Source organism: Ovis aries, chromosome 3, assembly GCF_016772045.2.
Source record: "Ovis aries strain OAR_USU_Benz2616 breed Rambouillet chromosome 3, ARS-UI_Ramb_v3.0, whole genome shotgun sequence".
NCBI lineage: Eukaryota > Metazoa > Chordata > Mammalia > Artiodactyla > Bovidae > Ovis > Ovis aries.
This window is the reverse complement of record NC_056056.1, coordinates 77412256-77437141: the sequence shown is the minus strand read 5'-3', so window position 1 is coordinate 77437141 and position 24886 is coordinate 77412256. Positions and strand designations below refer to the sequence as shown.

General features: G+C 45.9%; 1 protein-coding gene and 1 long non-coding RNA gene across 4 annotated transcripts in view; both read right to left on the bottom strand.

Moving 5' to 3' along the window:
* Nucleotides 1-572: 572 nt before the first annotated feature.
* On the bottom strand, nt 573-9809 carry MCFD2 (multiple coagulation factor deficiency 2, ER cargo receptor complex subunit). 3 transcript variants are annotated; one of them, XM_042246215.1, is made up of 4 exons: nt 9755-9809; nt 4444-4604; nt 3340-3499; nt 573-2022 (listed from the first exon to the last, which is right to left on the bottom strand). In XM_042246215.1, the coding sequence occupies exons 2-4, from the start codon at nt 4590-4592 to the stop codon at nt 1894-1896; spliced, it is 438 nt and encodes a 145-aa protein (XP_042102149.1). In that variant the 5' UTR covers nt 4593-4604; nt 9755-9809; the 3' UTR covers nt 573-1893. The 3 variants fall into 3 exon arrangements, with proteins under 3 accessions (XP_042102149.1, XP_060268190.1, XP_004006021.1); XM_060412207.1 differs by having other exon boundaries at nt 573-3499; XM_004005972.4 differs by lacking the exon at nt 4444-4604.
* A 393-nt stretch (nt 9810-10202) lies between these two features.
* LOC132659408 (uncharacterized) overlaps nt 10203-24886 on the bottom strand; it is a 32592-nt gene continuing 17908 nt past the window's right edge. Inside the window, exon 3 of the long non-coding RNA XR_009599838.1 lies at nt 10203-11211. This is a non-coding gene — a long non-coding RNA (uncharacterized LOC132659408). The remainder of the gene's footprint in view (nt 11212-24886) is intronic.

The following is a 24886-nucleotide window of genomic DNA, read 5'->3' as shown; positions in this document are numbered from 1 at the left end:
TTCCTCTCCAGCTGCCTCACTTCCTAGCTGCCAAATACAAGGTTCTTTCAACCGTGGGTCTGCTCACTATATCCATCCAGAAGGGCAGCTCTGGATGAAGAGGGGCAAGACCCAGGGGTCTCGGGCAGGGGATGGGAGTCAGGGAGGCAATGGTAACTTCTTCCTTTGCTCTCCTTTCAACTGGCAGAACAAAGTGTCATTTCCAAAAATCCAGGGGCGACTGTGCTTCCTGCTTGGGCCAAGGGTGCTTGCAATAACGCTATCTAATTTAAATTTTTTGGCTAAGAAAAAACAGTCCCCGAGACTCAAGGAGAAAACACTGTATTTTCCTAGACAATGTCGTCATACTCTGAACTTGGCCAGAGGAGGACGGTCCAAAAAGTGCTTTCATGCAGAGGAAAAAAATGGCTACAGAAGGAAAGTGACCGTGAATCCTAGATCTACCCCTGCAGAAAGGAACAAGGTAGAGCCAGAGAGGGTCCCAGCCCACGGGATGGGTCCTACCTGTAAACGTGGGCATTAAACCAACCAACCCTTTGGGTGGTAGGACAAGCCTATGTGGACAAAATCAATGCTCTTTCATCAGTTTTATTGGTCATATATCCAGAATTCATTATATAAATCTTTCAAAATAACCAGTTATTACAAGAATAGTTTACAATTCAGCTCTGATTGCACAAATACTTGACACAGGAAACCAGTTTTACAAATACTTATTTTTCTTATAAGAATACTTTAGTACAGAAAATAAGTCTATATATCTTACAGCAAATTTTATGCAGTTTTTTGTTTTTAACCCATTCAACCATCATTTCAGGTTTCCTATCACAGCATATCCATCACATTCCATAAACCAACTTATAATCTGCAGCCACTTCTGATTTTGAGTTACAATTGAGATTCACACTTCACGTATTCAGGCAGAAGAGGTAATTTAAACAACATTCCTTCTAGGTCTCGTGTGTGTCAGGTAAATCACTGTGCTTGGTGAAGAATTCACTTTTCACTTAGGCTAGACTGGCTGGTAGTTCACCTCTGCAGTATCAAGCAGAAGGGATAAAGTCCTTACATTCTTAAGAGTTTCTAAACTGCAAAAACAAAACCCTAGAAACAAGAGTTAAATACAAATACTTAGAAAGCTAAAATGTTTGCTAATGATGAGAAGTAGAGAACACTTTTAGAATTGAGGTCTCTCCTTGGTCGAAGAAGACATGAACGATAGTGTAAGGATGTGGCAGTAGTATTATAAAATACTGAAAAACTGGAAAAGGTGAATCACTTAGGTCAGTGGTGTGGTGTTCCCAAAGTCCCAGGAGATACAGAATCTTAGACTCTGGCTAGCTCAACTATTTGACATTCTTCTGATCTGTGGCTTTGAACAGCCTAATAAATACTCCCTTGACCAGAACAAGTAATCATTTAGGCCAGGGGAACTTTACAGAATACTGACCACGTTCCTCTGAAGAGACAGGACACCCCCAGGGGAAACATTTGGCATTCATTCCATTCCTTCAGTTACTGAAAAGTGTGTCCAGTTAGCAAAAGCTTGTCTTACTTTCCAGGTAGCATGAATTAAAACCAAGAGCCTAGCAGCATTTTCCATCCAAGTTCCTGAGTGCTCAGCTCCGATCATCCAATATTCTTAAAAGGATTTTTTTTTTTATCAAGCCCTTGTCCAATAAGATATTTAACAGTACTTGGGGACTACAGTAGGTCCCATTCCTCTGCTTTTTTATTTCTCTTGATTTCTCTTTCTCACCCCAGTGTAACAAGTTGCTACAGGTTTTTACCAAAATACCAAAGCAGTATTTTGGAAATGAGTTATTTTGCATTACGGAAAGTGTCCGATCACATTATGATGGGTCAGATTTGCATTTAACTGGGAGATCAGGTCTACTGAAGGGATTTTGCAAATTCAGCATAGTCGATGTATCCATCATTGTTCTTGTCATCGTCTCTCAAAACACCATCTATTAAGTTGATCAGCTCATCTTCGTTCATTGGTGCCTGCTCACTTCCCTCCTGCAAGGTACAAATCACACCATAATGAGCTGCATCTTTTACTGAAAGTGCCCGGTTAATGTCCAAAATAAAATGTCCATAGACTCCTTCAAATGCAGTACTTCTACTTCTTGGAAATCCACAAGCCACACGTTAGATCCAGAGTCAATTCACAACAACCCAACTGAAAAATGACATTTGGCAGTTAAAAGGACAAGGCAATCAAAGTAGGCCCTTGCTGATTTGTTTTAAAAAATACTTTTCATTCTTTTTTCATTACCAAAGTCATACATGTTCATTGTAGAAAGCTGGGTCTGGCTTACAGAGAACTCGGAGTTTCATAAATTCCAGGACCCACAAATCTATCCTAAAGAAAAGCTCACAGCCCAGGCCCTCCCACAGGTCAGCTCTGCTAAAGTGGCGAGAGCCCACACTAGACATCTCGGGGTCAGGACAAGAGGAAGAAGGCATTGCCGACCAGTAGACCCCGTTACAGTCTCTGAGGTGAAGGCACTTCTGCTCCAGAAGCAGGTGTGGCAGGGCTCACATTGCCAAGGGCTGAGCTAATGCTGCTCATATCTGTGGCCACTTCGTCCTCTGTCACCTCTCCCATGTCCCGACCCTTTCCTCTCCTGCCCACCACCATCCTCGCCTCCCAATTCCTCTCTCAAAGCCAGTCTTTGCTAGCGTCCATCAGTCTGCCTCCCACAGCAAACACTGTTTAGGCTTCTGTGCAAAGCCACTGGTGCTCCCCGCTACCTTCAGAGCAAACACAGCCCGGCTCGGCTGGCAGCCAGTGTGAGCACACGCTCCCCGCCCCCCCACCCCCAACTTTGCCTCTCCTCCTCTCCTGAGATTACGGTGTGGTCAAGCGGAACAGACATTAGATACGGAGGCATAAGATCTGAGTTTCAGTCTCCTTACCTCTCAAATTAGAGATAATAACCAGGACATGACCACCATACTGTATCACCCAAACTCTCATCATCAAATCCCTCAATCCCTTGGCCCAGACAGGCCATTCTTCCCAAGTGATGTAGCTATAGTCCTGCCTTTTGAATGTGGTCTGCCTTTCAGCTAGTTCTCAGACCCTGGCACATGATGGGAATGCCAGTGGCACTCGCTAAAGATCCGAGGCAGGCTCTGGAGCCCTGCCTCAGCTGGTCACCCTTTGTGAGAAGGCCCTCTGACCAGGAAAAAAGGCAGAGCAGAAGGTGAGCGGAAGAAGCAGAAGCAGAAATAGTGCTGCACAGGGACAGGGGAAGCCATCAGGAGCAGGGACTGAGTCACCAGAGGGGCCCCTCCAAGGTGCTGCCCCCGGGCCTCTGCCCGACCTACCTCCTTATGAACATGAGTGATGGCCGTGGAGAGTTCTAGGCCGTCAAGCAGATTGTTGCCGTCATAATCATGCATTTTGAAATAATGGAGCTGCAGCTCTTGTGGGGACATCTCCGCCTCTGGTTTGTTGATGACACCTTCAAGATGCTCCATGATATGCCTAAAGACCAACAGTGAAGCTCAGACCACCTGGCAGCGGTGCTGGGCTGGGATCCTGCTGAAATCTTAAGGACTCTGAAAAGTTGTCCATCGCAGAAAAACTAACAGAAACAGTGGCAGACCACTCTCCAAGAAGATAGACATAGGCAAAGCCATGAAAGGAGTAGGGGAAAAAAAAAAATCAAACAGTTCATCTGTTATGCTGGCAAGATTATGGCTGCTTTTTCCTTTTTATTATTAGAATATGGTCATAACATTTGGGGGTGTGTCTGCATGTTCAGTCATATCTGACTCTTTGCGACCCCTTGGACTATAGCCCATCAGGCTCCTCTGTCCATGGAATTTTCCGGGCAAGAATATTAAAGTGGGTTGCCATTTCCTACTCCAGGGGATCTTCTGGACCTTGGGACTGAACCCATGTCTCTCGGGTCTTCGGCAATGGCAGGCAGGTTCTTTACCTAACATTGTTGGGGGAGGTATTAATGTGTTTTTTTTCTTAAAGCAATTTAAGGATAATAGAGCAGGGATTGTAGGCAAGAATGTGTGAGGCTAACTGGCCCAGGGTAAAAGTTCCAACAAATGATACAATGTTTGAACACGCCAAGAAAAAAGAAAAAGATCTTGTCATAAGCAAGAAACCTGAGCTCTGCTTTGGACTCTGCCACTGCTGCTGGTGTCTGTGTCTATCTGCCTGTCTGTGCTGAAAAAGAGAGACAGAATGAACTCAGGAAAGCCGTTCATCCTTTTTGGGTCTCATCTGTGATGTGATGGCAAAACAAGAACACCTGGACTTACAGGTGGCTACAAGGAATAAACACCATGCTTGGAAAAATGTCAAGGGGTTAGACAAATAGTAGAAGGCAAAGGGGACGGCGTGTGCCTTTGGAGCTGGCTGCAGCTGCAGACGGGGAGGCCCCTGGACCACAGCCCTGGCTGAATACGTACTCTTGGTCATGCACTGTGTTCTTATCCAGGCCCATGCTGCCGTGATGGGAGGAGCTGGCCCCGGGCTGCTCGGCCCTGGTATCTGGGGCACAAAAGGCCCAGAGCAAGCCACACAGGAAGGGGATTCTGAGCAGTCGCAGAGATCTCATGGTCACCGGTACCTGGGAGGTGGGGAACAAGAAGGTGAAGACGAGAACAGCAGAACTGAGGTTCTTTCAAGACTTGACACAGCACACTCCTGGGAACTGGGTGAAGGAGCAGGGCTGGGGAAGAGAACTGGCCAGCTCCGCCACCAGACTGCAGGATGACCTCGGGCTCTCCAGGTCCCCATCACTCAAACGGGCTGGTGGGTTCATGACCTTTCCTGAAGCCCCTTCAGAATGCCAAGCAGCTCAATGAGAGCTTACCGGGATCTGGAGAGCACTCCTGCCTACGAGCAGCTTACAGTTTGGTGAGAGAAATACTTCCTGCCGAGAGCACTAATCAAGGCAGAAAGTGAGGTGTACTAAAGAAAGATGAAACCCTCTGATAGTTCAGAGGATGAAGTGTCCTTTGGGCTAGAGAATGCCAGAGGTTAACAGACAAGGGGACACTTCAGCAGGTCCAGATAGAGGGGTGTGCAGTGGACGTGCAGGAACTGAAGGACGAATGGAAGGTGTGAGTAGAAGGATAGGTGCAGACAAGTGGGAGAGAAACTCCAAGTGGGTGAGTCAGACTTGAGCTTAGAGGCTATGAAGTGGATGGAACAGTGGGCAGCAGGCTGCAGAGGCTGACCAGGCCATGCTGGAGGCAGCTCTGCATGCTAGGCCAAAGAGGCTGACATTGCCTGGGGATGAATGGGAGCCACTGAGGGAGATGAGAGCAGAGGTGGTTTCAGAATGGCTCATCTGGCAGTGCAATGGGGAAGGTATTAGGCAGAGTGAGCCCAGAGACAGGGGTTCGGGGAAACAGTGGGTGGGTTAGATCAAGGCCCATGGCAGTGGACATTATCCCCTGCCTCGTCCACCTCCCAGGGCTGTGAGGGAGGCAAAGAGTTGAGTCACGAGAAAGAGCACCAGGGAGGAGAGCTCCACAGGGATTAGGTCTATCTAGTACTTCTTGGGTTTGGCTGGACTTGGAGTCGTAGCCAACAAGGAGAAACAGTTGTCTACACAGCAAGCTCCCCGAGGGCAGGAATGCCTTGTTCCCACCTATACTCCACCAAGGCTCAGGCAGCCTTACCTGCTATTAAACTGAAAGTCCTGATCCTTCCAGGGCTTACAGACTGACCTCTATAAAAAAAGAACTTGAAGGACAGCCAGGAGACCTCTCCTCAGAGGTGTTCTGGCCCCTCTCGGCTACCCCAAGAGGCTCTGGAGGCAAAGACCCTAGGAAAATGCCATCCCACAATGTTTAGGAAAATTTCCCAAACCCGCTTTGCTGGATATCAGCAGTATACCCTCCCTTTTAAGGAGACAATGGTCCCTGGGATATGTAACTTCTAGGTGTAAAAAGAAGCATCGAGTCTCGTGACTGAATAGGGACATCAAAATGCAATTGTCATATTTCACAGTAGAAAAAGACATTCAATATACACCAAATGAAAAAGAGCAGGCTACAAAAGTCTGTAAAGAATCATTCATTTTGGGGAAATTCCCTGGTGGTCCAGTGGTTAAGACTCGGTGCTTTCACTGCTGTGGCTCTGAGTTCAGTCCCTGGTTGGGGAACTAAGATCCCACATCGCGTGGTGCAGCCAAAAAAAAAAAAATTCATTTTTGTAAAAAAACAATGTATGTATATTTCTCATACACAGAACAAAGACTAAAAACTATTAAGAAAGATTACTTTCTAAATTATGAGATTAGGAGTGACTTTTATTTTTCTTCTCTTTACTTTTCCATTGCTTCTAAAATTTCTACTATAAGCATGTTTTTTCTTTACAAATATATATTTAATGCAATTCATCCCATAATTTTGTTCCAGATCTATATGGATGGAATGGAAAGGGGGATTCTGGTTGAGTCTCATCTCTAGAAAATAATTCAGGAACAGCCAGAAACTACATCCCAATTTTACCAAATAGAAGTGTCCAGACACTGATGAGGCCACTGCCCTTCTACCTGGTACCTGAAAACAAGGTCTTAGGTTACTCTTTGCAAAGACTGCCCCAACCGGAGAAGAGCAGCTTGTTCTGACCACACACTGCAGTTCTGGGACAGGAGGGACCAGAGGGGCAAGCCTTTAAGATTCATAATGCATTAGATGTCTCTTTCTCCAGCAAGCCTTATTTGACTCCAAGTCTGGCTTAGAAGGTCTTCCCATATGCTCCTAAGTGGTTCCCTTCAGAAAGGTCCTGTCTGTTGCTGACAACCGCTGTGCATGCGCCTGTGAACACGTCTGATGACCTCTCGGTACCCTCTGCTGGACTGGGCTCTGTGAGGCTGGGGACTGGATTCACATTCACAGCACTGGGCACAGTTCCTGCACAGAGGCTGGAGGTTCTCAGCCTTCATGCCATGGTCCTTGGGAGCTGGGGGGTTATCATCCTCACCCATACACTGCCCGGTTCTGATGTCAGTGTAACTGAGGATGAAACTTGGTTTTGGCGCTATCTATCAAATAGTAGAGCTCAGTGATCAACAGACCCGTGGCACCATCTCTGAGAACCATGTGGTTGGATACTTAGCATATCAGGTAGGGGTGGGGTGTGGGGGAGAGGTTCTATTGGAATAACACCAAAAAGCAACCAAGCGCTTGGTAATACAGTAACTTTGAGTCCAAATTATCCCCTCTTCAAAGGAGATGGGATAAAGGCCAAGAACCATCCATTTGGGGCTTACCCCATTTTGGTTTGCTGTGCCTGGTTTCTAACCTTGAGACCACCACAAAAGCCAAATCCGCAAACACAGAAGAGAAACTCCCCCTAGCAAGTGCTACACGAAGAACAGGGAATCTGACTGCCACCTGACAAACCATACTGCTCACACGGAAAAGGAAATATTAGCAACCCCTTCCGCCGAAAGAACAAGTTGCATCATCCACACTCCAACTATTTAGCTCAAGGCCACAAGCAAAGAGCTTGACAGATAAGCCCCAGGAGTTCCTGGGTTCACTGGCCTTTCAGAAAGCGTAAAGGCTAGGCTAGAGAAAAATCCAGAGGAGGAGAGATTTCTGAATTTGAGACATCCTTCACAGGAGTTCCGGGGAGAAGCGCCAGACCATTGATGGCAGCCGGCTCCCACAGGGCCTTGACTGTAACAGGGCTTTCCTCCTGGCTCCAGCAGCCTCGTCCAGTCCTAGGGCATTTGTCCCCATTTGTTCCACCTGTCCATCCGCCCTCTTCCTTCCAGGCCCAATTCAAATGTCATCTCTGTGTTCTCTCAGCCAAAGCCAACTGTTCTCTCCTCTGACCTCAGTCTGCGGTCTCTCACACTCACTTGGCCTTAACATATGGTCACCTGCTGTTCTTTTATTTTTCTCTTTCCCTCCCTCTGTGAAAATTGGGAAGCTATTTTCTCTGTCTCTCCTTTACTCCTTTAGTGAATTGACAAAATACTGAGCTCACCTGGAACAGCATGGCTTCACTCTGTATGAGGGCTCTGGGTCCTGGAACCCAGATGTGTTGTTCCCTATCACAGAGGATCTGACCTAAGCTAGAAAAATAACTTCCCTCGGGAGTCCTCCCAGCAGTGGTTTGGCCTGGCCCGCTCTCATTGTGTCCTTAGTCTTATCAGCACCAAAAAGTTTGGAGTCAGCCTTCCTCCCATGAGTTGTAGGCAACTTTTCTCTCATGCTACCGCCCTCAGTTAAGAATCAAACTCAAAGTAGCCACACATCCTGTACCCAGAGTCGATATCAAAGAAAAACTCTGACTGGTACTTCTCCATTTAAAACTGTCATGGTTCTGGACTGAAAGTAAGGAAAGAACCAAGTTCCTAGACAAACCCCTACATGGGCTGGGGGTTGAGAACTGGTTCTGGAGAAGCAGGCAGTTAATAACTTGATCTATTTGTTCATTTGGGAGGGAGCTGCCATGCTTCATTTATACATTTAAGTAACTGTTTCCTGGGTTTCCCTGGTGGCTCAGCAGTAAAGAATCTGCCTGCAATGCAGGAGACATGGGGTTCAATCCCTGGGTGGGGAAGATCCCCTGGAGAAGGAAATGGCAACCCACTCCAGTATTCTTGCCTGGGAAATCCCATGGACAGAGAAGCCTGGCGGGCTACAGTCCATGGGATTGCAAAAGAGCTGGATGTGACTAAGCTACAACAACAACAACTTCACCAAACAGCCTGGTGCTGCACAAGGTTCTGAGGACAGGCATGTCTGAGGATAGGATAATCTGTGTGACAAGAACCAGACAGGCCCAGTGGAAAAGACCAGTAAATGGGATAGCTGTAGGGTATGGCAATTTGGTCCAATCTGGGAACTAAAAAGGATTCAGTGTGGTTGAAGACAGTATAGTGGAGATGGATGAGTTAGTAAAGTAAAAAAGAAGAAAGGTCACCAAGGGCATTGAAAGCGATGTTCAAGAGCTTGTAAGCGCAATGGGGATCCACGGAAGGAAGATCAGGGGATGGGGGGAGGGTTCTGGTGACCGTGATCAGATTTCGGTTTTAAGGCCATCTCTCTGGCTTTCCAATATATAACAACTCACAGAGGATGGAGAAGGGGCACAGGGGAGAGATGATGGTGGCCTGAACTTGCTAGAGCAGAGGACCTGGGCGTGGAGAAGTCGGCGTATCCAAGAGAGATATGTGATGGATTCGATGTGGATGGGTAAAGCGTGCAGGATGTGAGAATGACATGCAGGTCTCCGCTTGGGCATCTGGGTGGATGGCGGTGCCAAGCTCACACAGGGGATACAAGAGAGGAATACCGGCTTCCCCGCCTCCCTGTTCCCCTGGCACAGCCTGGCCAAGCTCGGCCCCCGTCAGTGTTTGCTGTCTCTCCCAGAGAGAGACGGGGTACCAGGGGCAGACCGACAGCAACGACTCGGGCCCGCGCGCAGGTTCACCGCAGGTCCTCCAAGAGCGTGGAGATCGACCCCGGCCGGCCCATCAGGTTTTAAAGCCCGTACGGCATATGCCCCGGGAGGGAAGCTCTGCTCCTAGTCGGCTAGCTTCCCGCTGCGGCTCGGGGTCCGAGACCCCCACCCAGGGCGCCCTTGCCTTCCAACCCTAGCCAGAAGCCCCGAGACCCCCCGAAGGAACGCCAGGATCCCGCCCCGCTGCAGACTCCTGAATGCCGCCCCACGGAACTCCTCCTCCAAGGTCGGGTCACAGGGGTCACAGGCCGCAACCGGATCGCGGGAGGCCCCCGGTTCACTCACCCTCGCTGCCACCAGCTGCCACCAGTTTTTCCCCAAACGCGAAGCCCTCCAGCATGAGCCTCGCCAGCTCCCGTCTTCAGTACGTTTTTCCTAGGCTCCGCCCCCGCCCTGGCCCGCTGTGCGCACGCGCGTCCCTTTCTGCCCGCCCATTGGCGCCGCGGGCCCCGCCTCTGACCAGTGCCGGATCCAGGCCTCTGGGGTAATTCCACGTGTAACGGCCTCAGGCCCAGAAAGGGCTGGGCGGAGGCATCTCTTCTGTCTACCTTCCATAGGGCGACACTCGGTTGGATCCTGGGTTGGACCACCTGAACCCCCAAGTCCGTAGGGGCTAGGCAAGCCCGGAAGCCCCCAGGAATGTAGTAGGTTGATGACGTTGTATCGCAGATGCAACTGGCCCCCAAACCGACTTTCAGCTCCACCACCAGCTCCATGTCTACAGGTTCCTGGGTTTCTCTGACTACAAGTTAGGAAAAAATATAATAGCGTGAAGGAAAAAATTGTTGCCTGCCATTCCAGTTCTGTCAGGTTCAAGCCATTAGCCCCTGCAGTTGCTCACCAACCGTGGGCCCTGGGACCAATTTTAGGATGGAGAAAGACTGAGCGACTTCACTTTCACTTTTCACTTTCATGCATTGGAGAAGGAAATGGCAACCCACTCCAGTGTTCTTGCCTGGAGAATTCCAGGGACGGGGGAGCCTGGTGGGCTGCAGTCTCTGGGGTCGCACAGAGTCGGACACGACTGAAGCGACTTAGCAGCAGCAGCAGCAGCAATGTACTTCAGGTATACTTAGATAGGTTAAGATGCATCTCTAAGGAAAAAATTCAGATAACCCTAGGAAATACGGAACTGCTGTGGGCTCAGCCAGGGATTGAAGATAAGGCAGGGACCTGGTTGAATCATATTGGGAGTCTGGAAACGGAGAATCAAGCACCCAGGCTTCCTATCTTTTTATGGGTTGGCAGAATGAAGAAAGAAACATGGATGGTGAAAATATTGTCTAGGATCAAGTACCACTTTCTAGTTTTAATAGCTCAGAAAATTATTTCCTCCCTTCTCTGGCCATTGTGGCAGGAGAGCAGCGTCTTAGTTGCTCAGTCATGTCCATCTCTGTGACCCCATGGACTGTAGCCAGCCAGGCTTCTCTGCCCATGCGATTGTCCAGACAAGAATACTGGAGTAGACTGCCATTCCCTTCTCCAGGGAGTCTTCCTGACCCGGAGATTGAACCCAGGTTTCCCCCTTTAGAAGCAGATACTTCACCACCTGAGGATAGAGGACGCCCTATTAATCCCAGACTCCTCCTTTCCTTACTCTGAAGTTTGAGTTAGTTTGATCTAGTTCATTTTTCAGCTCTCCCTCTGCCATCCATCCATTCTTCCACCTGGTTGTTTATTCATTCATTCAGCAACACTGCTTGAGTACCTCCTAGGTACTAGGCTCTGTGTTAGGAGTTAACCTGAGAAATGAGCACAAACAAGAAATGGTCTCCTTCAACAAGTTCAGTGTCTGATAGATGGATAAAGCATTTCTCATTCTATTTATCCAACACTTCCACTTTTTCTGTGGATCTTATCCCGTGTCATCTCTCTCTTGAATCACCGATTGCTCCCCATCTAATAGACCATCCCCAGGATCATTTCATCTCGCTGTGGTTTCTTCTCCACTGCATTGCTGAAACTGCAGCCTCCATGCAAATTCAGTGGTGCCGCCTTTGTTTTCACTCTCCCTCTCAGGACTGTTTCTCACTGTCAGTCATTCCTACTTCGGAACACCTTCTTCTCTTGTTTTTTGATGCCATGTACTCTTGGTCCTCCTCGTACCTCACTAGCTGTTCTTTCTTGGATTCTTTTCACTGACTTCTCACCTACTTCTCAACCTATAAATAGCGGGGTGCTTAGGGTTCTATCCTTAGTCCCCTTCTTTGTCAACCTATCCATTCTGCTTATGTGATTTCATCTAATCATGCGGTCTTAGGTGCCATTTACAAGCAGATGACTCCAAAAAAAGATTTCTAACAGTGACCTCAAGCCTGTAAAGTCCTGACTCCTCAAAATAACTGCCTACTTGCCATCTCCACAGGAGTGTCTAACTAGAATCCCAAACTTAGCTTGGCCCCCTGAAATATTTTCACCCCCAAACATGTACCTCTCTGTTTTTCCCAGTTTAGCAAATGTCACTGCCATCCATTTAGTTATTCAAGCCAGATTCTAGGAGCTACATTCCCCTCCACCCCCAGCTTTACTGAGGTATAACTAACACCCAGGAAACCATCATCCGCTACTTAAACTACTGTGAGAACTTCCTTATTGACCTCCCTTGCCCCATTTTAGTCCATGAGACATTTGTTTAAGCCATTTATAGAGTGTTCTAGAACTTGTGGCTGAACCCATTCCTAACAGGCAAATAACTTGTTACTAGAAGTAGAACATAAAAACCAAATACTACAATGTGGGATTGGCTAACTGAAGGTTAAGGTCGCCAGTGGTGAAGACTCTCTATTCCATATTGGAAAGTTGGTGACCAACATGTTAAGTAGTAGAGTTGAACTGCTGTCACTTGCTAGACCTTGGAAAAAACCCACACGCTAACCAAAGTTGTATTATTGGAGAAATCTCAGGAACAATACAGAACACTTGAGAGTGTTGCCTTTTTTTCATCCTTTTTAAAGTAGCTTTCAGCAAAGTCCTTCAAGAGAGTGGCAAATCCAGATTAGAGCGGATTTGAAAGCAGAGGTTAAAGAAAATAAGGCCTTGGTGAGAGAGGAGGACTTGATGAGGTGCAGCTCACAACCTAAACTAGCTGAGTCTCACAATTTGGAGCCTTGCTGGGTTGAAATAAACAATTTTCTTTGAATATCCAAGTTGAAGTCAGAACACATGGAAACAGGGAAGAGGCAGCTTTATCAGGAGATAAGATAGAGGCCCAAGGGAGCAAAGATGGACCACAGGTGGGGACCACAGGTGGCTTCTCTACCCGCTTTGTTTTGAATTACCTCCACTGTAACTGAGCACACAGAGACCCCGTAAGACTTAAATATTCTTAATCCTGGTCTTGCTTGTTTTCCAAAAAGAAACATTTGAGGTATACACAAGAAACTAATAAAAGAGAACAGAGGTGAGAATAAGACCTCATTTTATATCTTTTTGTATTGTTTTCATTTTTTAAAAGTCAAATATATTACCTATTGGGGGGGCGGGAAATATAGTTTTTAATTAGAAAACCACTTGAAGACTTTAGATAAGTTATATGATTGTGATTACTCATGCATAAACTTGACCAGAAGCTTAACAAATGATGGAGGGAGTCATGTATCCCTAAAATCTCAAGCCTGGTCAACGGTGGTCATCCTTGTTAACAAGGGAAGGGCTGCCAGATTCCCTACAAGAACCTGATACATGGTCACGGAAGACACCCCTTGTTTCTGTCCAGCAGGACTGGACTGGATGTGGCTTACTGACTGGGGTCTACTCTTATGTTTTTTATTCTCTTTTTTTCTGAAAAGAAAGTTTTGTTATTTCTTCACATTGTGCATTGACTGTGTTTCCCTGTGTTTTGATTTGGTTTTCTTCTTTAGAGCTTATTGATGCACGGTTGTTCAGAAAAAAACACACTCCTGTTTTCCTTTACTCATACACACAATACTTCTGACAGCAGGTGTGTGGGGTGTTCTCCCCACACTAAACAATTCTCTGCGACACCAGCTGAGTGTTCTACAATGCAATTCAATCATGACACTAACTGAAGTTAGTACAGTCCCCGCAGGGAAAGGACTCAGCTGCATAAGACGGCTGCCCACTTCCAATTTCAAGCTCAGTAAGTAGGTCCCCAGGTTAACCATGACTTCTATTGGACTCAGCTACAAATTGAAGGTTCCCATGACTCCCTCCTGAGATTTTATCACTTGCTAGAACAGCTCACAGAACTCAGGGGAACATTTACTTGCATTTCCCAGTTTATTTTATAGTACAGGTTATCATAAAGGGTACAGATGAACAGCTAGATGAAGAAATATATAGAGTGAGGTCTGGAAAGGCACGAAGCACAGGAGCCCCTGTCTCTTTGGAGTTGCGGTACCCCACCCTGCAGACATGTGGATATACTCACCAACCCAGAAGCTGTTCAAACCCTGTACCACTGAGATTTTTATGAAGGCTTCCCCATACAGACATAATCAATGATTAACTCAATCTCCAGTCCTTTCCCTTTCTTGGAGGCTAGTGGGTGGAGCAGCTCCACCTGTCTAATCATGGCTTGGTCTTTTGGTGACTAGACCCATCCTGAAGCCATCCAGGGGCCCACCAAGGGTCACCACATTAGAACAAAAGACACTCCAATCACCAAGGAAATTCCAAGGGATTTAAAAATCATCATGAACCAGAGTGAAAGGCCAAATATTAGACCAAAGATGCTCCTAATGCTCCTGTCACTTATGAAATTACAATGGAATTACAGCTCTGTGCCAGGAACCAAGGGCATATATATATATTTTTTTTTTCTATTATTTCACAATAGTACACACAAAAGTACACGTACAGAAAAGCATACAGCTCAATAAGCTTTCGGGAATTGAATGCCCCCATGTAACCAGCACCCAGATCAAGAAGCAGAACATTACCCGCATCCTAGGAGACCTGCCTGTGCTCCCTTCCAAGCACCAACCTCTCCCTGACAGGCAACTGCTATCCTGACTTTTGCTAACACCACAGAGCGGCTTTGACTTGTTTCTGTTTATTCTATAAATGGAACCACACAGTACATCCTCTTTTTGTCTAGAGCTTCTTTTACACTGCATTTTGAGATTTGTACATAGTGTATACATCTGGAACTTTCATCCTCATTTCTGTATGCTGCTCCCTTTTCCCTTCTACCATCAGTGGACATCTGGGTGGTTTCCAGTTTCAGGTGGTTATAAATTATGCTGCTTCAAACTTTGCAGAACATGTTTTCTTGCACACCTGCTCATGTCTGTGTCAGGTATTCACCCGGCTCAGAGTGAATGCAGGTGTTCAGTTGTATGAGACCATGCCAAAAGTCTTTCAAAGTGGCTGGGTCAATCTAGGCCAGCAAGAGCATATGGTGTTCTATTGGTCCCCGTTCTCTCCAACACTTGGTACATCCCATCTTTCTCGTTTTAGCAGACAATGAACTTGGCTTAAATCATCCAACCATGAGAAGCTACACCTGAACCTCAAAGAGGGTCCTACAGAGTATACAGAGAACCTGGACTCTGTGTGGTAGGCAGGAGCTGGCTGAGACTCCTGCCTAGGATTACCTCCTGTATGGAGTGAGTGCCCCACCCCCCACCCCCCAGGTTAAATATGTATGTGGGGAAGAGGGGGTGTGCGTAGGCTTTAAGTAACCCAAGAGAGACACCAGGCCGACACTGGTTAGTTAGGGTGGGTGGTAGCCCAGTTTCCATTTTCAACACCCTTCTCTCTTGTCTATCTCTACAATAAAGGCTAAAATACAGTAAACACTCACTTCCCCATCTTTTTTTGCAGTTAGATGACCAGGGAGCACAGTTCTGGGCAATGAAACATAGGGGGAACTTGGGAAATCTTTTGTTTTTCTAATAAAAGAGACAAGTGCAGACCTCTCCCCTTCCTCCAGTTGTGAATGGGGATGTACAGCCTAAGCCATGGAGGGAAGTGGGAGAGGATTTAGAAAGACTACCCCAATGCTCTGGGGCCACTGAACCAACACCAGCAGCTGCTTCCTTCCAGATACCCTCTTAAGAGCACAGGACTCCTATTTGTTTAAGCCGCTCTAAGACAGTTATTTGCAGTCCAAAGAATTCCCAAGGAACACAGAGGCCAAGCAAGATGTGGACTCAGATGGGAACTGGATTTGTCTTTGCGAGGTCACTGCGGGCTCAGAGACCAGTTTACATGGAATTCTGGACAGCAGCCAATGTACAGTGGGTGGTGAGTGCCTGGCAGGTAAGACTGCGTATAGCAAGTGTGGGCAAGCCTTTCAAGTTTGTCTGTGAGGGAAAGGAAAGTAACTGGAGGAGGACACAGGATCCAGAAGGGCTGTCTTTAAGGTGGAGGACCTTATGCATGTCGAAATCATCTTGAGAAGGAGCCCAGCAAAGACAGTATTGAAAAGAGCAGAGTGGAAAAAACTGAAAGAATAAGGTTATTGAGGAGGCAGGACAGAATGGATATAAAGCTCAGATGAGTGTTAGCCTGAAATTTGGGGATGCTGAATTGCTTTTGTTGTGTCCAACTCTTTGCAACCTCATGGACTGTAGCCCACCAGGCTCCTCTGTCCATGAGATTCTCCAGGCAGGAATACTGGAGTGAGTTGCCATTTCCTCCTCCAGGGCATCTTCCTTACCCGGGGATTGAACCCGCATGCATTGCAGGCAGATTCTTGACTGCTTGAGCCACCAGGGAAGCCCACTAGTTCTGGGAGTGCTGTGACTGGGGGAAGGGCAGGCAGCTGGGTCAAAGTTTGAAACCATCATTGTGAAACTGGGACAGCAAGCTGCCTAGAAGAGATAGAAGACTTTCCTGCCTGACTTGAAAGCTCAGTTGGAGTTAGGGATCACTCATTTAGAATGGTAGTCTGCATAATTATTTAATTCTATACAATGGTTAATGTATACTTTGTGAATTTTAATAAAAAAAATTTTTTTGCATTTAAGTTACACATGGATGTAGCTAGAAAAAAAATTAGAACAGAAAGTTGTCTGATAAAAAGCCAAGTTCCTCTCTCTCAATCACCACATCTTCCCATCTTGCATGCTGCTGTTTATTACCACACCAGGGTTGAGTAGGGGGCTAGACTGGAGAAGAGTAAGCGGGATAAGGAAGTTCTTACTCAACAGGCCCAGTAAGTCAGCTCTTCCTTCCTCCCTCCACCTGATTGATGTTTAATGCTGAGTGCTTTCTTGTGGCTCCCTTGCTGGACCCTTCACTGAAGGTGCCCCGACAAGAGGACAGCACTCTCTTTTGGAAAACTTGGGTTTCTCTGGTGGCAGATTGTAAAGAATCTGCCTACAATGCAGGAGAGCTGGGTTCAATCCCTGGAGAAAGGAATGGCTGGCTACCCACTCCAGTATTCTTGCCTGGAGCATTCCATGGACAAAGGAGCCTGGCGGGTTATAGTCCATAGGGTCACAGAGTCCGACAGGAATGAATGACTAAGATTTTCACTTCCACCTTTTTTCTGGTCCTCTCTCAAAATCATGTTTTCCCTGGTAGTCCAACAAGCACTAATTTGGGCAGAATCCCTTTAAAAATTATCCCAATCTAGTTCAAGAGCTCATGACTTGGGTTGGGTTTGAGAGGAGACCAGGGTAGAGTACCCACTTTCCCTTGGGTATTTTCCAGGAGACAACAATCCCCAGGGGACCCAGTATGAAACCTGAACAATGAAGAAGCGATACTGAGAGTGATGTCTAGAAAGATGGGCCTGAGAGCATCCTCAAGCCCTCAGTCCCTTGAGCCCCAGCATGGTTCAGCCAAGGGAGGCAAGAATTCGAAAGTCCTCCAAGAAGGCTAGCGTGAGAGCAAAGCACACTAAATGAGACCTGGTCACTTGTTGTTGTTCAGTTGCTCAGTCATGTCTGACTCTCTGTGAGCCCACTGACTGCAGCATGCCAGGCTTCCCTGTCCATCACCAACTCCTGGAGCTTGCTCAAACTCTTGTTCATCAGGTCAGTGATGCCATCCAACCATCTCATGCTCTGTCGTCCCCTTCTTCTACTGCCTTCAGTCTTTCCCAGCATCAGGGTCTTTTCTAATGAGTTGGCTCTTTGCATCAGGTGGCCAAAGTATTGGAGCTTCAGCTTCAGCATCAGTCCTTCCAATGAATATTCAGGACTGATTTCCTTTAGGATTGACTGGTTTGATCTCCTTGCAGTCTAAGGGACTCTCAAGAGTCTTCTCCAACACCACAGTTCAAAAGCATCAATTCTTTGGTGCTTAGCCTTCTTTATGGTCCAATTCTCACATCCATACATGACTACTGGAAAAACCATAGCTTTGACTAGATGGACCTTTGTTGGTAAAGTAATGTCTCTGCTTTTTAATATGTTTTTTAGGTTTATCATAGCTCTTCTTCCAAGGAGCAAGCGTCTTTTAATTTCATGGCTGCAGTCACCATCTGCAGTGATTCTGGAGACCAAGAAAATAAAGTCTGTCACTGTTTCCATTGTTTCCCCATGTATTGGCCATGAAGTGATGGGACTGGATGTCATGATCTTAGTTTTCTGAATGTTGAGTTTTAAGTCAGCTTTTTCAGGCTCCTCTTTCACCTTCATCAAGAGGCTCTTTAGTTCCTCTTCACTTTCTGCCATAAGGGTGATGTCATCTGCATATCTGAGGTTATTGATATTTCTCCCAGCAATCTTGACTCCAGCTTGTGCTTCTTCCAGCCCAGCGTTTCTCATGATGTACTCTTCATATAAGTTAAGTAAGCAGGGTGACAATATACAGCCTTGACGGACTCCTTTCCCTATTTGGAACCAGTCTGTTGTTCTATGTCCAGTTCTAACTGTTGCTTCCTGACCTGAGTACAGGTTTCTCAAGGGTTAAATTCTCAAGGGAAGTTTTTTTTTTTTTTTTTTTTTTTTAAGCCAAATAAAGAGGTTATAACAGGACATTCTCTATTTCCTTGTGCATTTCTGCAGTTTCATTTCTGGTACACACTTTCACCACAGGTATCGCCCTTTCAGAGTTCTAACTTTACATGAAAGCACCAGGTCTGCCTCTTCATTCTTGTTAACCCAAGGTCTTTCTACCATTGCTCTGCATCCATTAAAACTCAAAGTCCAGTAAATCCCCAGGGAAGCCTCGGCCTCAGCTCATCCAACATTCCTGCATCCTCCACCCCCGCTGCCCCGCCAATTTAACTCCCTCTTAACCTTGGGACCATCAAGAATGTTCCCTACTTTCTTGTGAGCTTAGCTATCCAATTAACAGAAAGCTTAATTTATTTTACAAGCATCTTAACGTGTTTTGGAAGAAACAGGACTGAATACATTTATGGAACATACTCACATTCATGAAGAAAAATATATTCTAGAATAATTGAATACAAATGTTTTAAATTAGAATATGTGACAATAATATCTTGAAGATTATCTTGAATAACAAATACTTCTTGTGGTATTCATAAAAGAATCTTAATATTCATTGGGTATTTTCAAGAGAGCTCTTAAGTTTTGGATAAATCACACATTGACAAATTGGGAGTAGCTTGGACATTGAACTAACTGACATGAACTGAACTTTAGGGATCTTGGCTGCTTCCATTTAGCTTTTAGTACTTTTTTTAAAGTACAGGTTAGTTCAGTACACTGCATGTTTTGTTTTGTTTTTTTTTTTTGATAAAATGTTGACACATGGCTGCTCAGAATAAATTAACTTGACTATATCAACTGATTTACTTGGTGGATAAAGGTAATTCATAAACCAGTTCCTACGCTGACTCTTTTTCTACCTTCCCTCCCAGATTCCCACTGTTATGGTTTAATCTCTAAGCAACATTAGGGCTTCCTAGGTTGCTCTGCGGGTAAAGAATCCACTTGCAATGCAGGAGACCCAGGTTTGATCCCTGGATCAGGAAGATCCCCTAGAGGAGGGCATGGCAACCCACTTAAGTATTCTTGCCTGGAGAATCTCATGGACAGAGGAGACTGGCAGGCTACAGTCCATGGGGTCAAAAAGAGTAGGAAGTGACTGAGCATGTACACAAGCCACATTAATGATTATTTTCTCCACCCAACATCTCACACAGTTTTAACAACAATAAATGAAGGGATGGATGTGTGAATGAATCAGTTAATCAAAATTTTTTTTCTATCTACTTACTGTTTTTTTCTCTTCCAGTTTTATTGAGATATAATTGACATAAAATACTGCATAAGTTTAAGTTGTACAGCGTATTAGACTTACATACACCACGAAATTATTATCACAATAACTTTAGAGCATACACCATCTCATATAGATGCAAAATTAAATTTTAAAAATGCTTTTTTCTTGTGATGAGAACTCTTAACAACTTGTCACATATACAGCAGTTGTATATCACGTTGTACATTACATGCCCAGTGCTTATTTATCTTATAACTGGAAGTTTGTAGCTTTTGATAAGCTTTCTAAATTTTACTTTTTACAGTGACACTTGTTGACCTATACCTGAAATTCTGATTATTATAAATATACTGAAGAACGTAATGATAGAAATAGGGAAAAGAAGGAAGAGGCAAGAGAAACATTTTTAAATGTTTTAAACTGAGCATTATACTTCTTTTTTAAAAAATATATTGCAGGAATTGAATATTGAAAGCAAAAAGAGCTAAACTGTAGGACACAGACAATATTAAAACTGACTTCAAAGATGAATGAAAGGGAATTATAAAACCCAGATTGGAGGGGAAGACTTCATAGGACAGGTACAAATTGAAGTGAAGAACCTGGGTATTGACTCAGGAAACAGGGATTCTTACAAGCCATTAGGTAAACAAACCCAATAAACTATAGGTTATAGCCTGACTAGTCACATTATAAAAGTCCTTTCATATAGAAGGCATGTTCTATGATGATCATTTCTGCCTTTCTAATAATATTTAATTTTACAAAATTCTAATTGATATGTTACTTTCCAGCATCGAAGTTACTGCATGAACAAAGGTAGTTCATCGTCTTGAGGAGTTTTCCCAGACATAGTGTTTACTCCAGGATATATTAGCTCAAACCCTCTGCTTAGTTATCAACTGGTTCATTATTCTTTGTAAGTAATTAAAATAAGTGTTCTCAGGATCAACAGTATACTCAGACCACCCTTGACACGGATAAAAGGAATGTGCTAAAGCTAAAGGGACTTCTTGTTGGTTGTTGTTATTATTTATTTAGTTGCCTAGTTGTGTCCAATTCTTCGGGATCCCATGGACTGCAGCATGCCAGGCCACTCTGCTCCTGTTCCTTTATTGGTTGGTGCAGGGGGATGTTAATTAATGGTACTGTATTTTCATAGAGTAGATAATCGCAGATTTTCATTTGATCACTAGCTCCTCTTTCCCTCTGCTGGTGCTGCTGCTAAGTCGCTTCAGTCCGCAACCCCATAGAGGGCAGCCTACCAGGCTCCCCCGTCCCTGGGATTCTCCAGGCAAGAACACTGGAATGGGTTGCCATTTCCTTCTCCAATGCATGAAAGTGAAAGGTGAAAGTGAAGTCGCTCAGTCGTGTCCGACTCTTCGCGACCCCATGGACTGCAGCCCACCAGGCTCCTCCATCCATGGGATTTTCCAGGCAAGAGTACCTCTTTACCTCTAGACATCCCTGAAAGTCCTAGGCTGTGGCTCTGCACATCGACCTCAGAATCAGGGTCCCGAACAACAGCTGACAGGAGGTTTGGCAAGGGCTCTGGCGGCGTCTTCGAACTTGAACCTGGACCCTTGGCCCATGTCATGGTCATCCACATGGTCCTCCTTTGGCCCTGGCCCGGGCAGGAAGGGCCTCCCTCGGCTATGAGGCCACTGAAGAAAGGACTTATTTTGACAGAGGATTCTTTTTCAGAAAAGGGTAAAGGTATGAGTCTTTCTGATCATTCTAGAAGAATGTCAGGTTTTAGGGGCTGCCTTGCATCCAAAGAACCATGCAGAATGTTTATATGAACCTGTCTGTATTGATTGATGGCTTACCTTTTACTGTCTGGAGGTAGAGTGAGTGAAGAGGAGGTGAAAGCTGGTCCATTTTACATGCCATCCTTTGGGTTTACTACCAGAATTGCCAAGAGGATTTTAATAAACAACTTTCTCCCATCCAGTCTTAACAAGAGAGTTCATTATAAAATGCTATGGTGTGCTGTCTTATATTTTGTGGAAGGTCTTTATAAACTTGCCCCATATCTGCTCAGAATGTTTCAAGAATGCTCACATACCCTTTATCCTTTTAAGCAAAATCTTTCCTCTGGTGTTCTGAGTGGCTTGGGGAGGCCAACCCAGAGTCTTCCAGAGGTATCAGTTAACCTGCGACCTGTGTGATGGACAGAGACAGTTCAGTTCGGTTCAGTCACTCAGTCATGTCCGTTTCTTTGTGACCCCATGGACTGCAGCATGCCAGGCTTCCCTGTCCATCACCAACTCCCAGAGCTTGCTCAAACTCATGTTCATCAAGTAGGTGATGCCATCCAACCATCTCATCCTCTGTCATCCCCTTCTCCTCCTGCCTTCAGTCTTTCCCCAGCATCAGGGTCTTTCCTAATGAGTTGGCTCTTTGCATCAGGTGGCTAAAGTATTGGAGCTTCAGCTTCAGCATCAGTCCTTCCAATGAATATTCAGGACTGATTTCCTTTAGGATTGACTGGTTTGATCTCCTTGCAGTCTAAGGGACTCTCAAGAGTCTTCTCCAACACCACAATTCAAAAGCATCAATTCTCCAGTGCCCAGCTCTTTACGGAGAAGGCAATGGCCCCCCACTCCAGTACTCTTGCCTGGAAAATCCCATGGATGGAGGAGCCTGGTAGGCTGCAGTCCATGGGGTCACGAAGAGTGGGACACGACTGAGCGACTTCACTTTCACTTTTCACTTTCATGCATCAGAGAAGGAAATGGCAACCCACTCCAGTGTTCTTGCCTGGAGAATCCCAGGGACGGCGGAGCCTGGTGGGCTGCCATCTAAAGGGTCGCACAGAGTCGGACATGACTGAAACAACTTAGCAGCAGCAGGTCTCTTTATGGTCCAGCTCTGACATCCAATACATGACTACTGGAAAAACCATAGCTTTGACTAGATGGACCTTTGCTGACAAAGTAATGTCTCTGCTTTTTAATATGCTGTCTAGGTCGGTCATAGCTTTTCTTCCAAGGAGCAAGCGTCTGTTAATTTCATGGCTATAGTCATCATCTGCAGTGATTTTGGAGAACAAGACAATTAAGTCTGTCACTGTTTCCATTGTTTCCCCATGTATTTGCATTGAGGTGATGGGACTGGATGCCATAATCTTAGTTTTCTGAATGTTGAGCTTTAAGCCAGCTTTTTCACTCTCCTCTTTCATTTTCATCAAGAGGCTCTTTAGTTCTTTTTCGCTTTCTGCCATAAGGGTGGTGTCATCTGCCTATCTGAGGTTATTGATATTTCTCCCTGCAAATTTGATTCCAGCTTGTGCTTCATCCAGCCCAGTATTTTGCATCATGTACTCTTCATATAAATTAAATAAGCAGGGTGACAATATACAGCCTTGATGTACTCCTTTCCCAATTTAGAACTAGTCCATTGTTCCATGTCCATTTCTAACTTTTGCTTCTTGATCTGCTTACAGGTTACTCAGGAGGCATGTAAGATGGTCTGGTATTCCCATTTCTTTAAGAATTTTCTATAGTTTGTTGTGATCCACACAGTCAAAGGCTTTGGCATAGTCAATAAAGCAGAAGTAGATGTTTTCCTGGAATTCTCTTGCTTTTTCTATGATCAAATGGATGTTGGCAATTTGATTTCTGGTTCCTCTGCCTTTTCTAAATCCAGCTTGAACATCTGGAAGTTCTCAGTTCACATACTGTTGAAGCCTATCTTGGAGAATTTTGAGCATTACTTTGCTAGTGTGTGAGATGAGTGCATTTGTGTGGTACTTTGAACATTCTTTGGCATTGCTTTCCTTTGGGATTGAAATGAAAACTGACCTTTTCCAGTCCTGTGGCCACTGCTGAGTTTTCCAAATTTGCTGGCACTGAGCAGATGACCCACAAACTGGAGAACAATTATACCAAAGAAGTTCTCGCACTGTTACAAAAGTTCTAGGACCTACAACGGGTTTCCCAACCAGGGGATTCGGCAAAGGGATTGAGAAGCCCCAAGGAATTTGACTTTGGAGGCCAGTGGGATTTGATTACAGAACTTCCACAGGACTAGGGTAACTTGGAGGGCACAAACAAAACCTTGTCCACAGCAGGACCCAGGAGAAAGGAGCACTGACCCCACAAGAGACCGAGTCAGACTCGCCTGTGAGTGTCCTGGAGTCTCCGGCGGAGGCGTGGGTTGACAGTGGCCTGCCATGGGGTCGGGGCAGTGAATACAACAGTGCTGGCACAAATCCTCTTGAAGGAGGTTGCCCCTACCATAGTTTGGCGTCAGGCCAAACAACAGGGAGGGAATACAACCCCACCCATCAACAGAAAATTGGATCCCCACATTCAGTCCCTCCCATCAGGAAGCTTTCGCAAGCCTCTTATCCTTATCCATCAGAAGGCAGGCAGAATGAAAACCACGATCACAGAAAATTAGCCAAACTGATCACGTGGGTCACAGCCTTGTCTAACTCAATGAAACTATGAGCCATGCGGTGTAGGGCTACCCAAGACGGACGGATCATGGTGGAGAGCTCTGACGAAACGTGGCCCAGTGGAGAAGGGAATGGCAAACCACTTCAGTATTCTTGCCTTGAGAACCCCCTGAACAGTGTGAAAAGGCAAAAAGGATAGAGACACATCTATGGACATACTGGGGATATACAAGGAAGTGTGGCCTGGAGCAGAGCTGAAATCACTGCAGTCTTCCAGCAGCCTGGAGGGCAGAGGATCCTGGCCCTCAAAGTCAGGCAGGACGGCTGCAGCTCCACGGCTGGAGCCCCAGAGACAGGAGGGGGCCAGTAGTGCCTCCTGGGAGAGTTGCCTGGGTCACAAGGAACAGCTCCTCTACTCAGAATATCTTCTCCCTGCAGATTCAGCTGGGCTTGGGCTTGCCCAGGGCTCAATTCATTATCTCCTTATCTTTACAACTTTCCACAGTTCACAAGCAAATTCTTTCTGAGTTTCTTAGCTGAAATCCTTGGGAAAAAGAATCTAGTTGAGGCCATCTTTTTGTGCCAAGTCATCATTACAGCTGATTGGTCCATGGGCGGTCTGGCTTCCCTTGAAGCAAGAGTCTCCACTTTGGTCTCGGGGTCACTCATATCTAAACAGACAAGGTTCCTTGTCATGGAGTGACCTGCTGAGGCTCATTTTGGGGCCATGAATGAGTGGGGCAGATTCTCATGGAAGGGAGGAGAATGACTGATCAAGCCTGAAGCAGCCTGGATGGTAGTCTCTCAAAAGTCCTCTGGGGAACTATCTCCTTCAGCTTTTATTCCTGTCAGGGCCCACATACATGCTGGGAAGGAACAGGCCTCTCGCAGCCCACTCT

What these genes read in the sequence shown, in the direction of transcription:
- MCFD2 (XM_060412207.1), bottom strand. Translation starts at nt 4,592, where the DNA reads ATGAGATCTCTGCGACTGCTCAGAATCCCCTTCCTGTGTGGCTTGCTC. An exon ending in AACACAGTGCATGACCAAGA is followed by an intron (nt 3,500 to 4,443) that starts GTACGTATTCAG and finishes GTTGGTCTTTAG; the next exon opens with GCATATCATGGAGCATCTTG.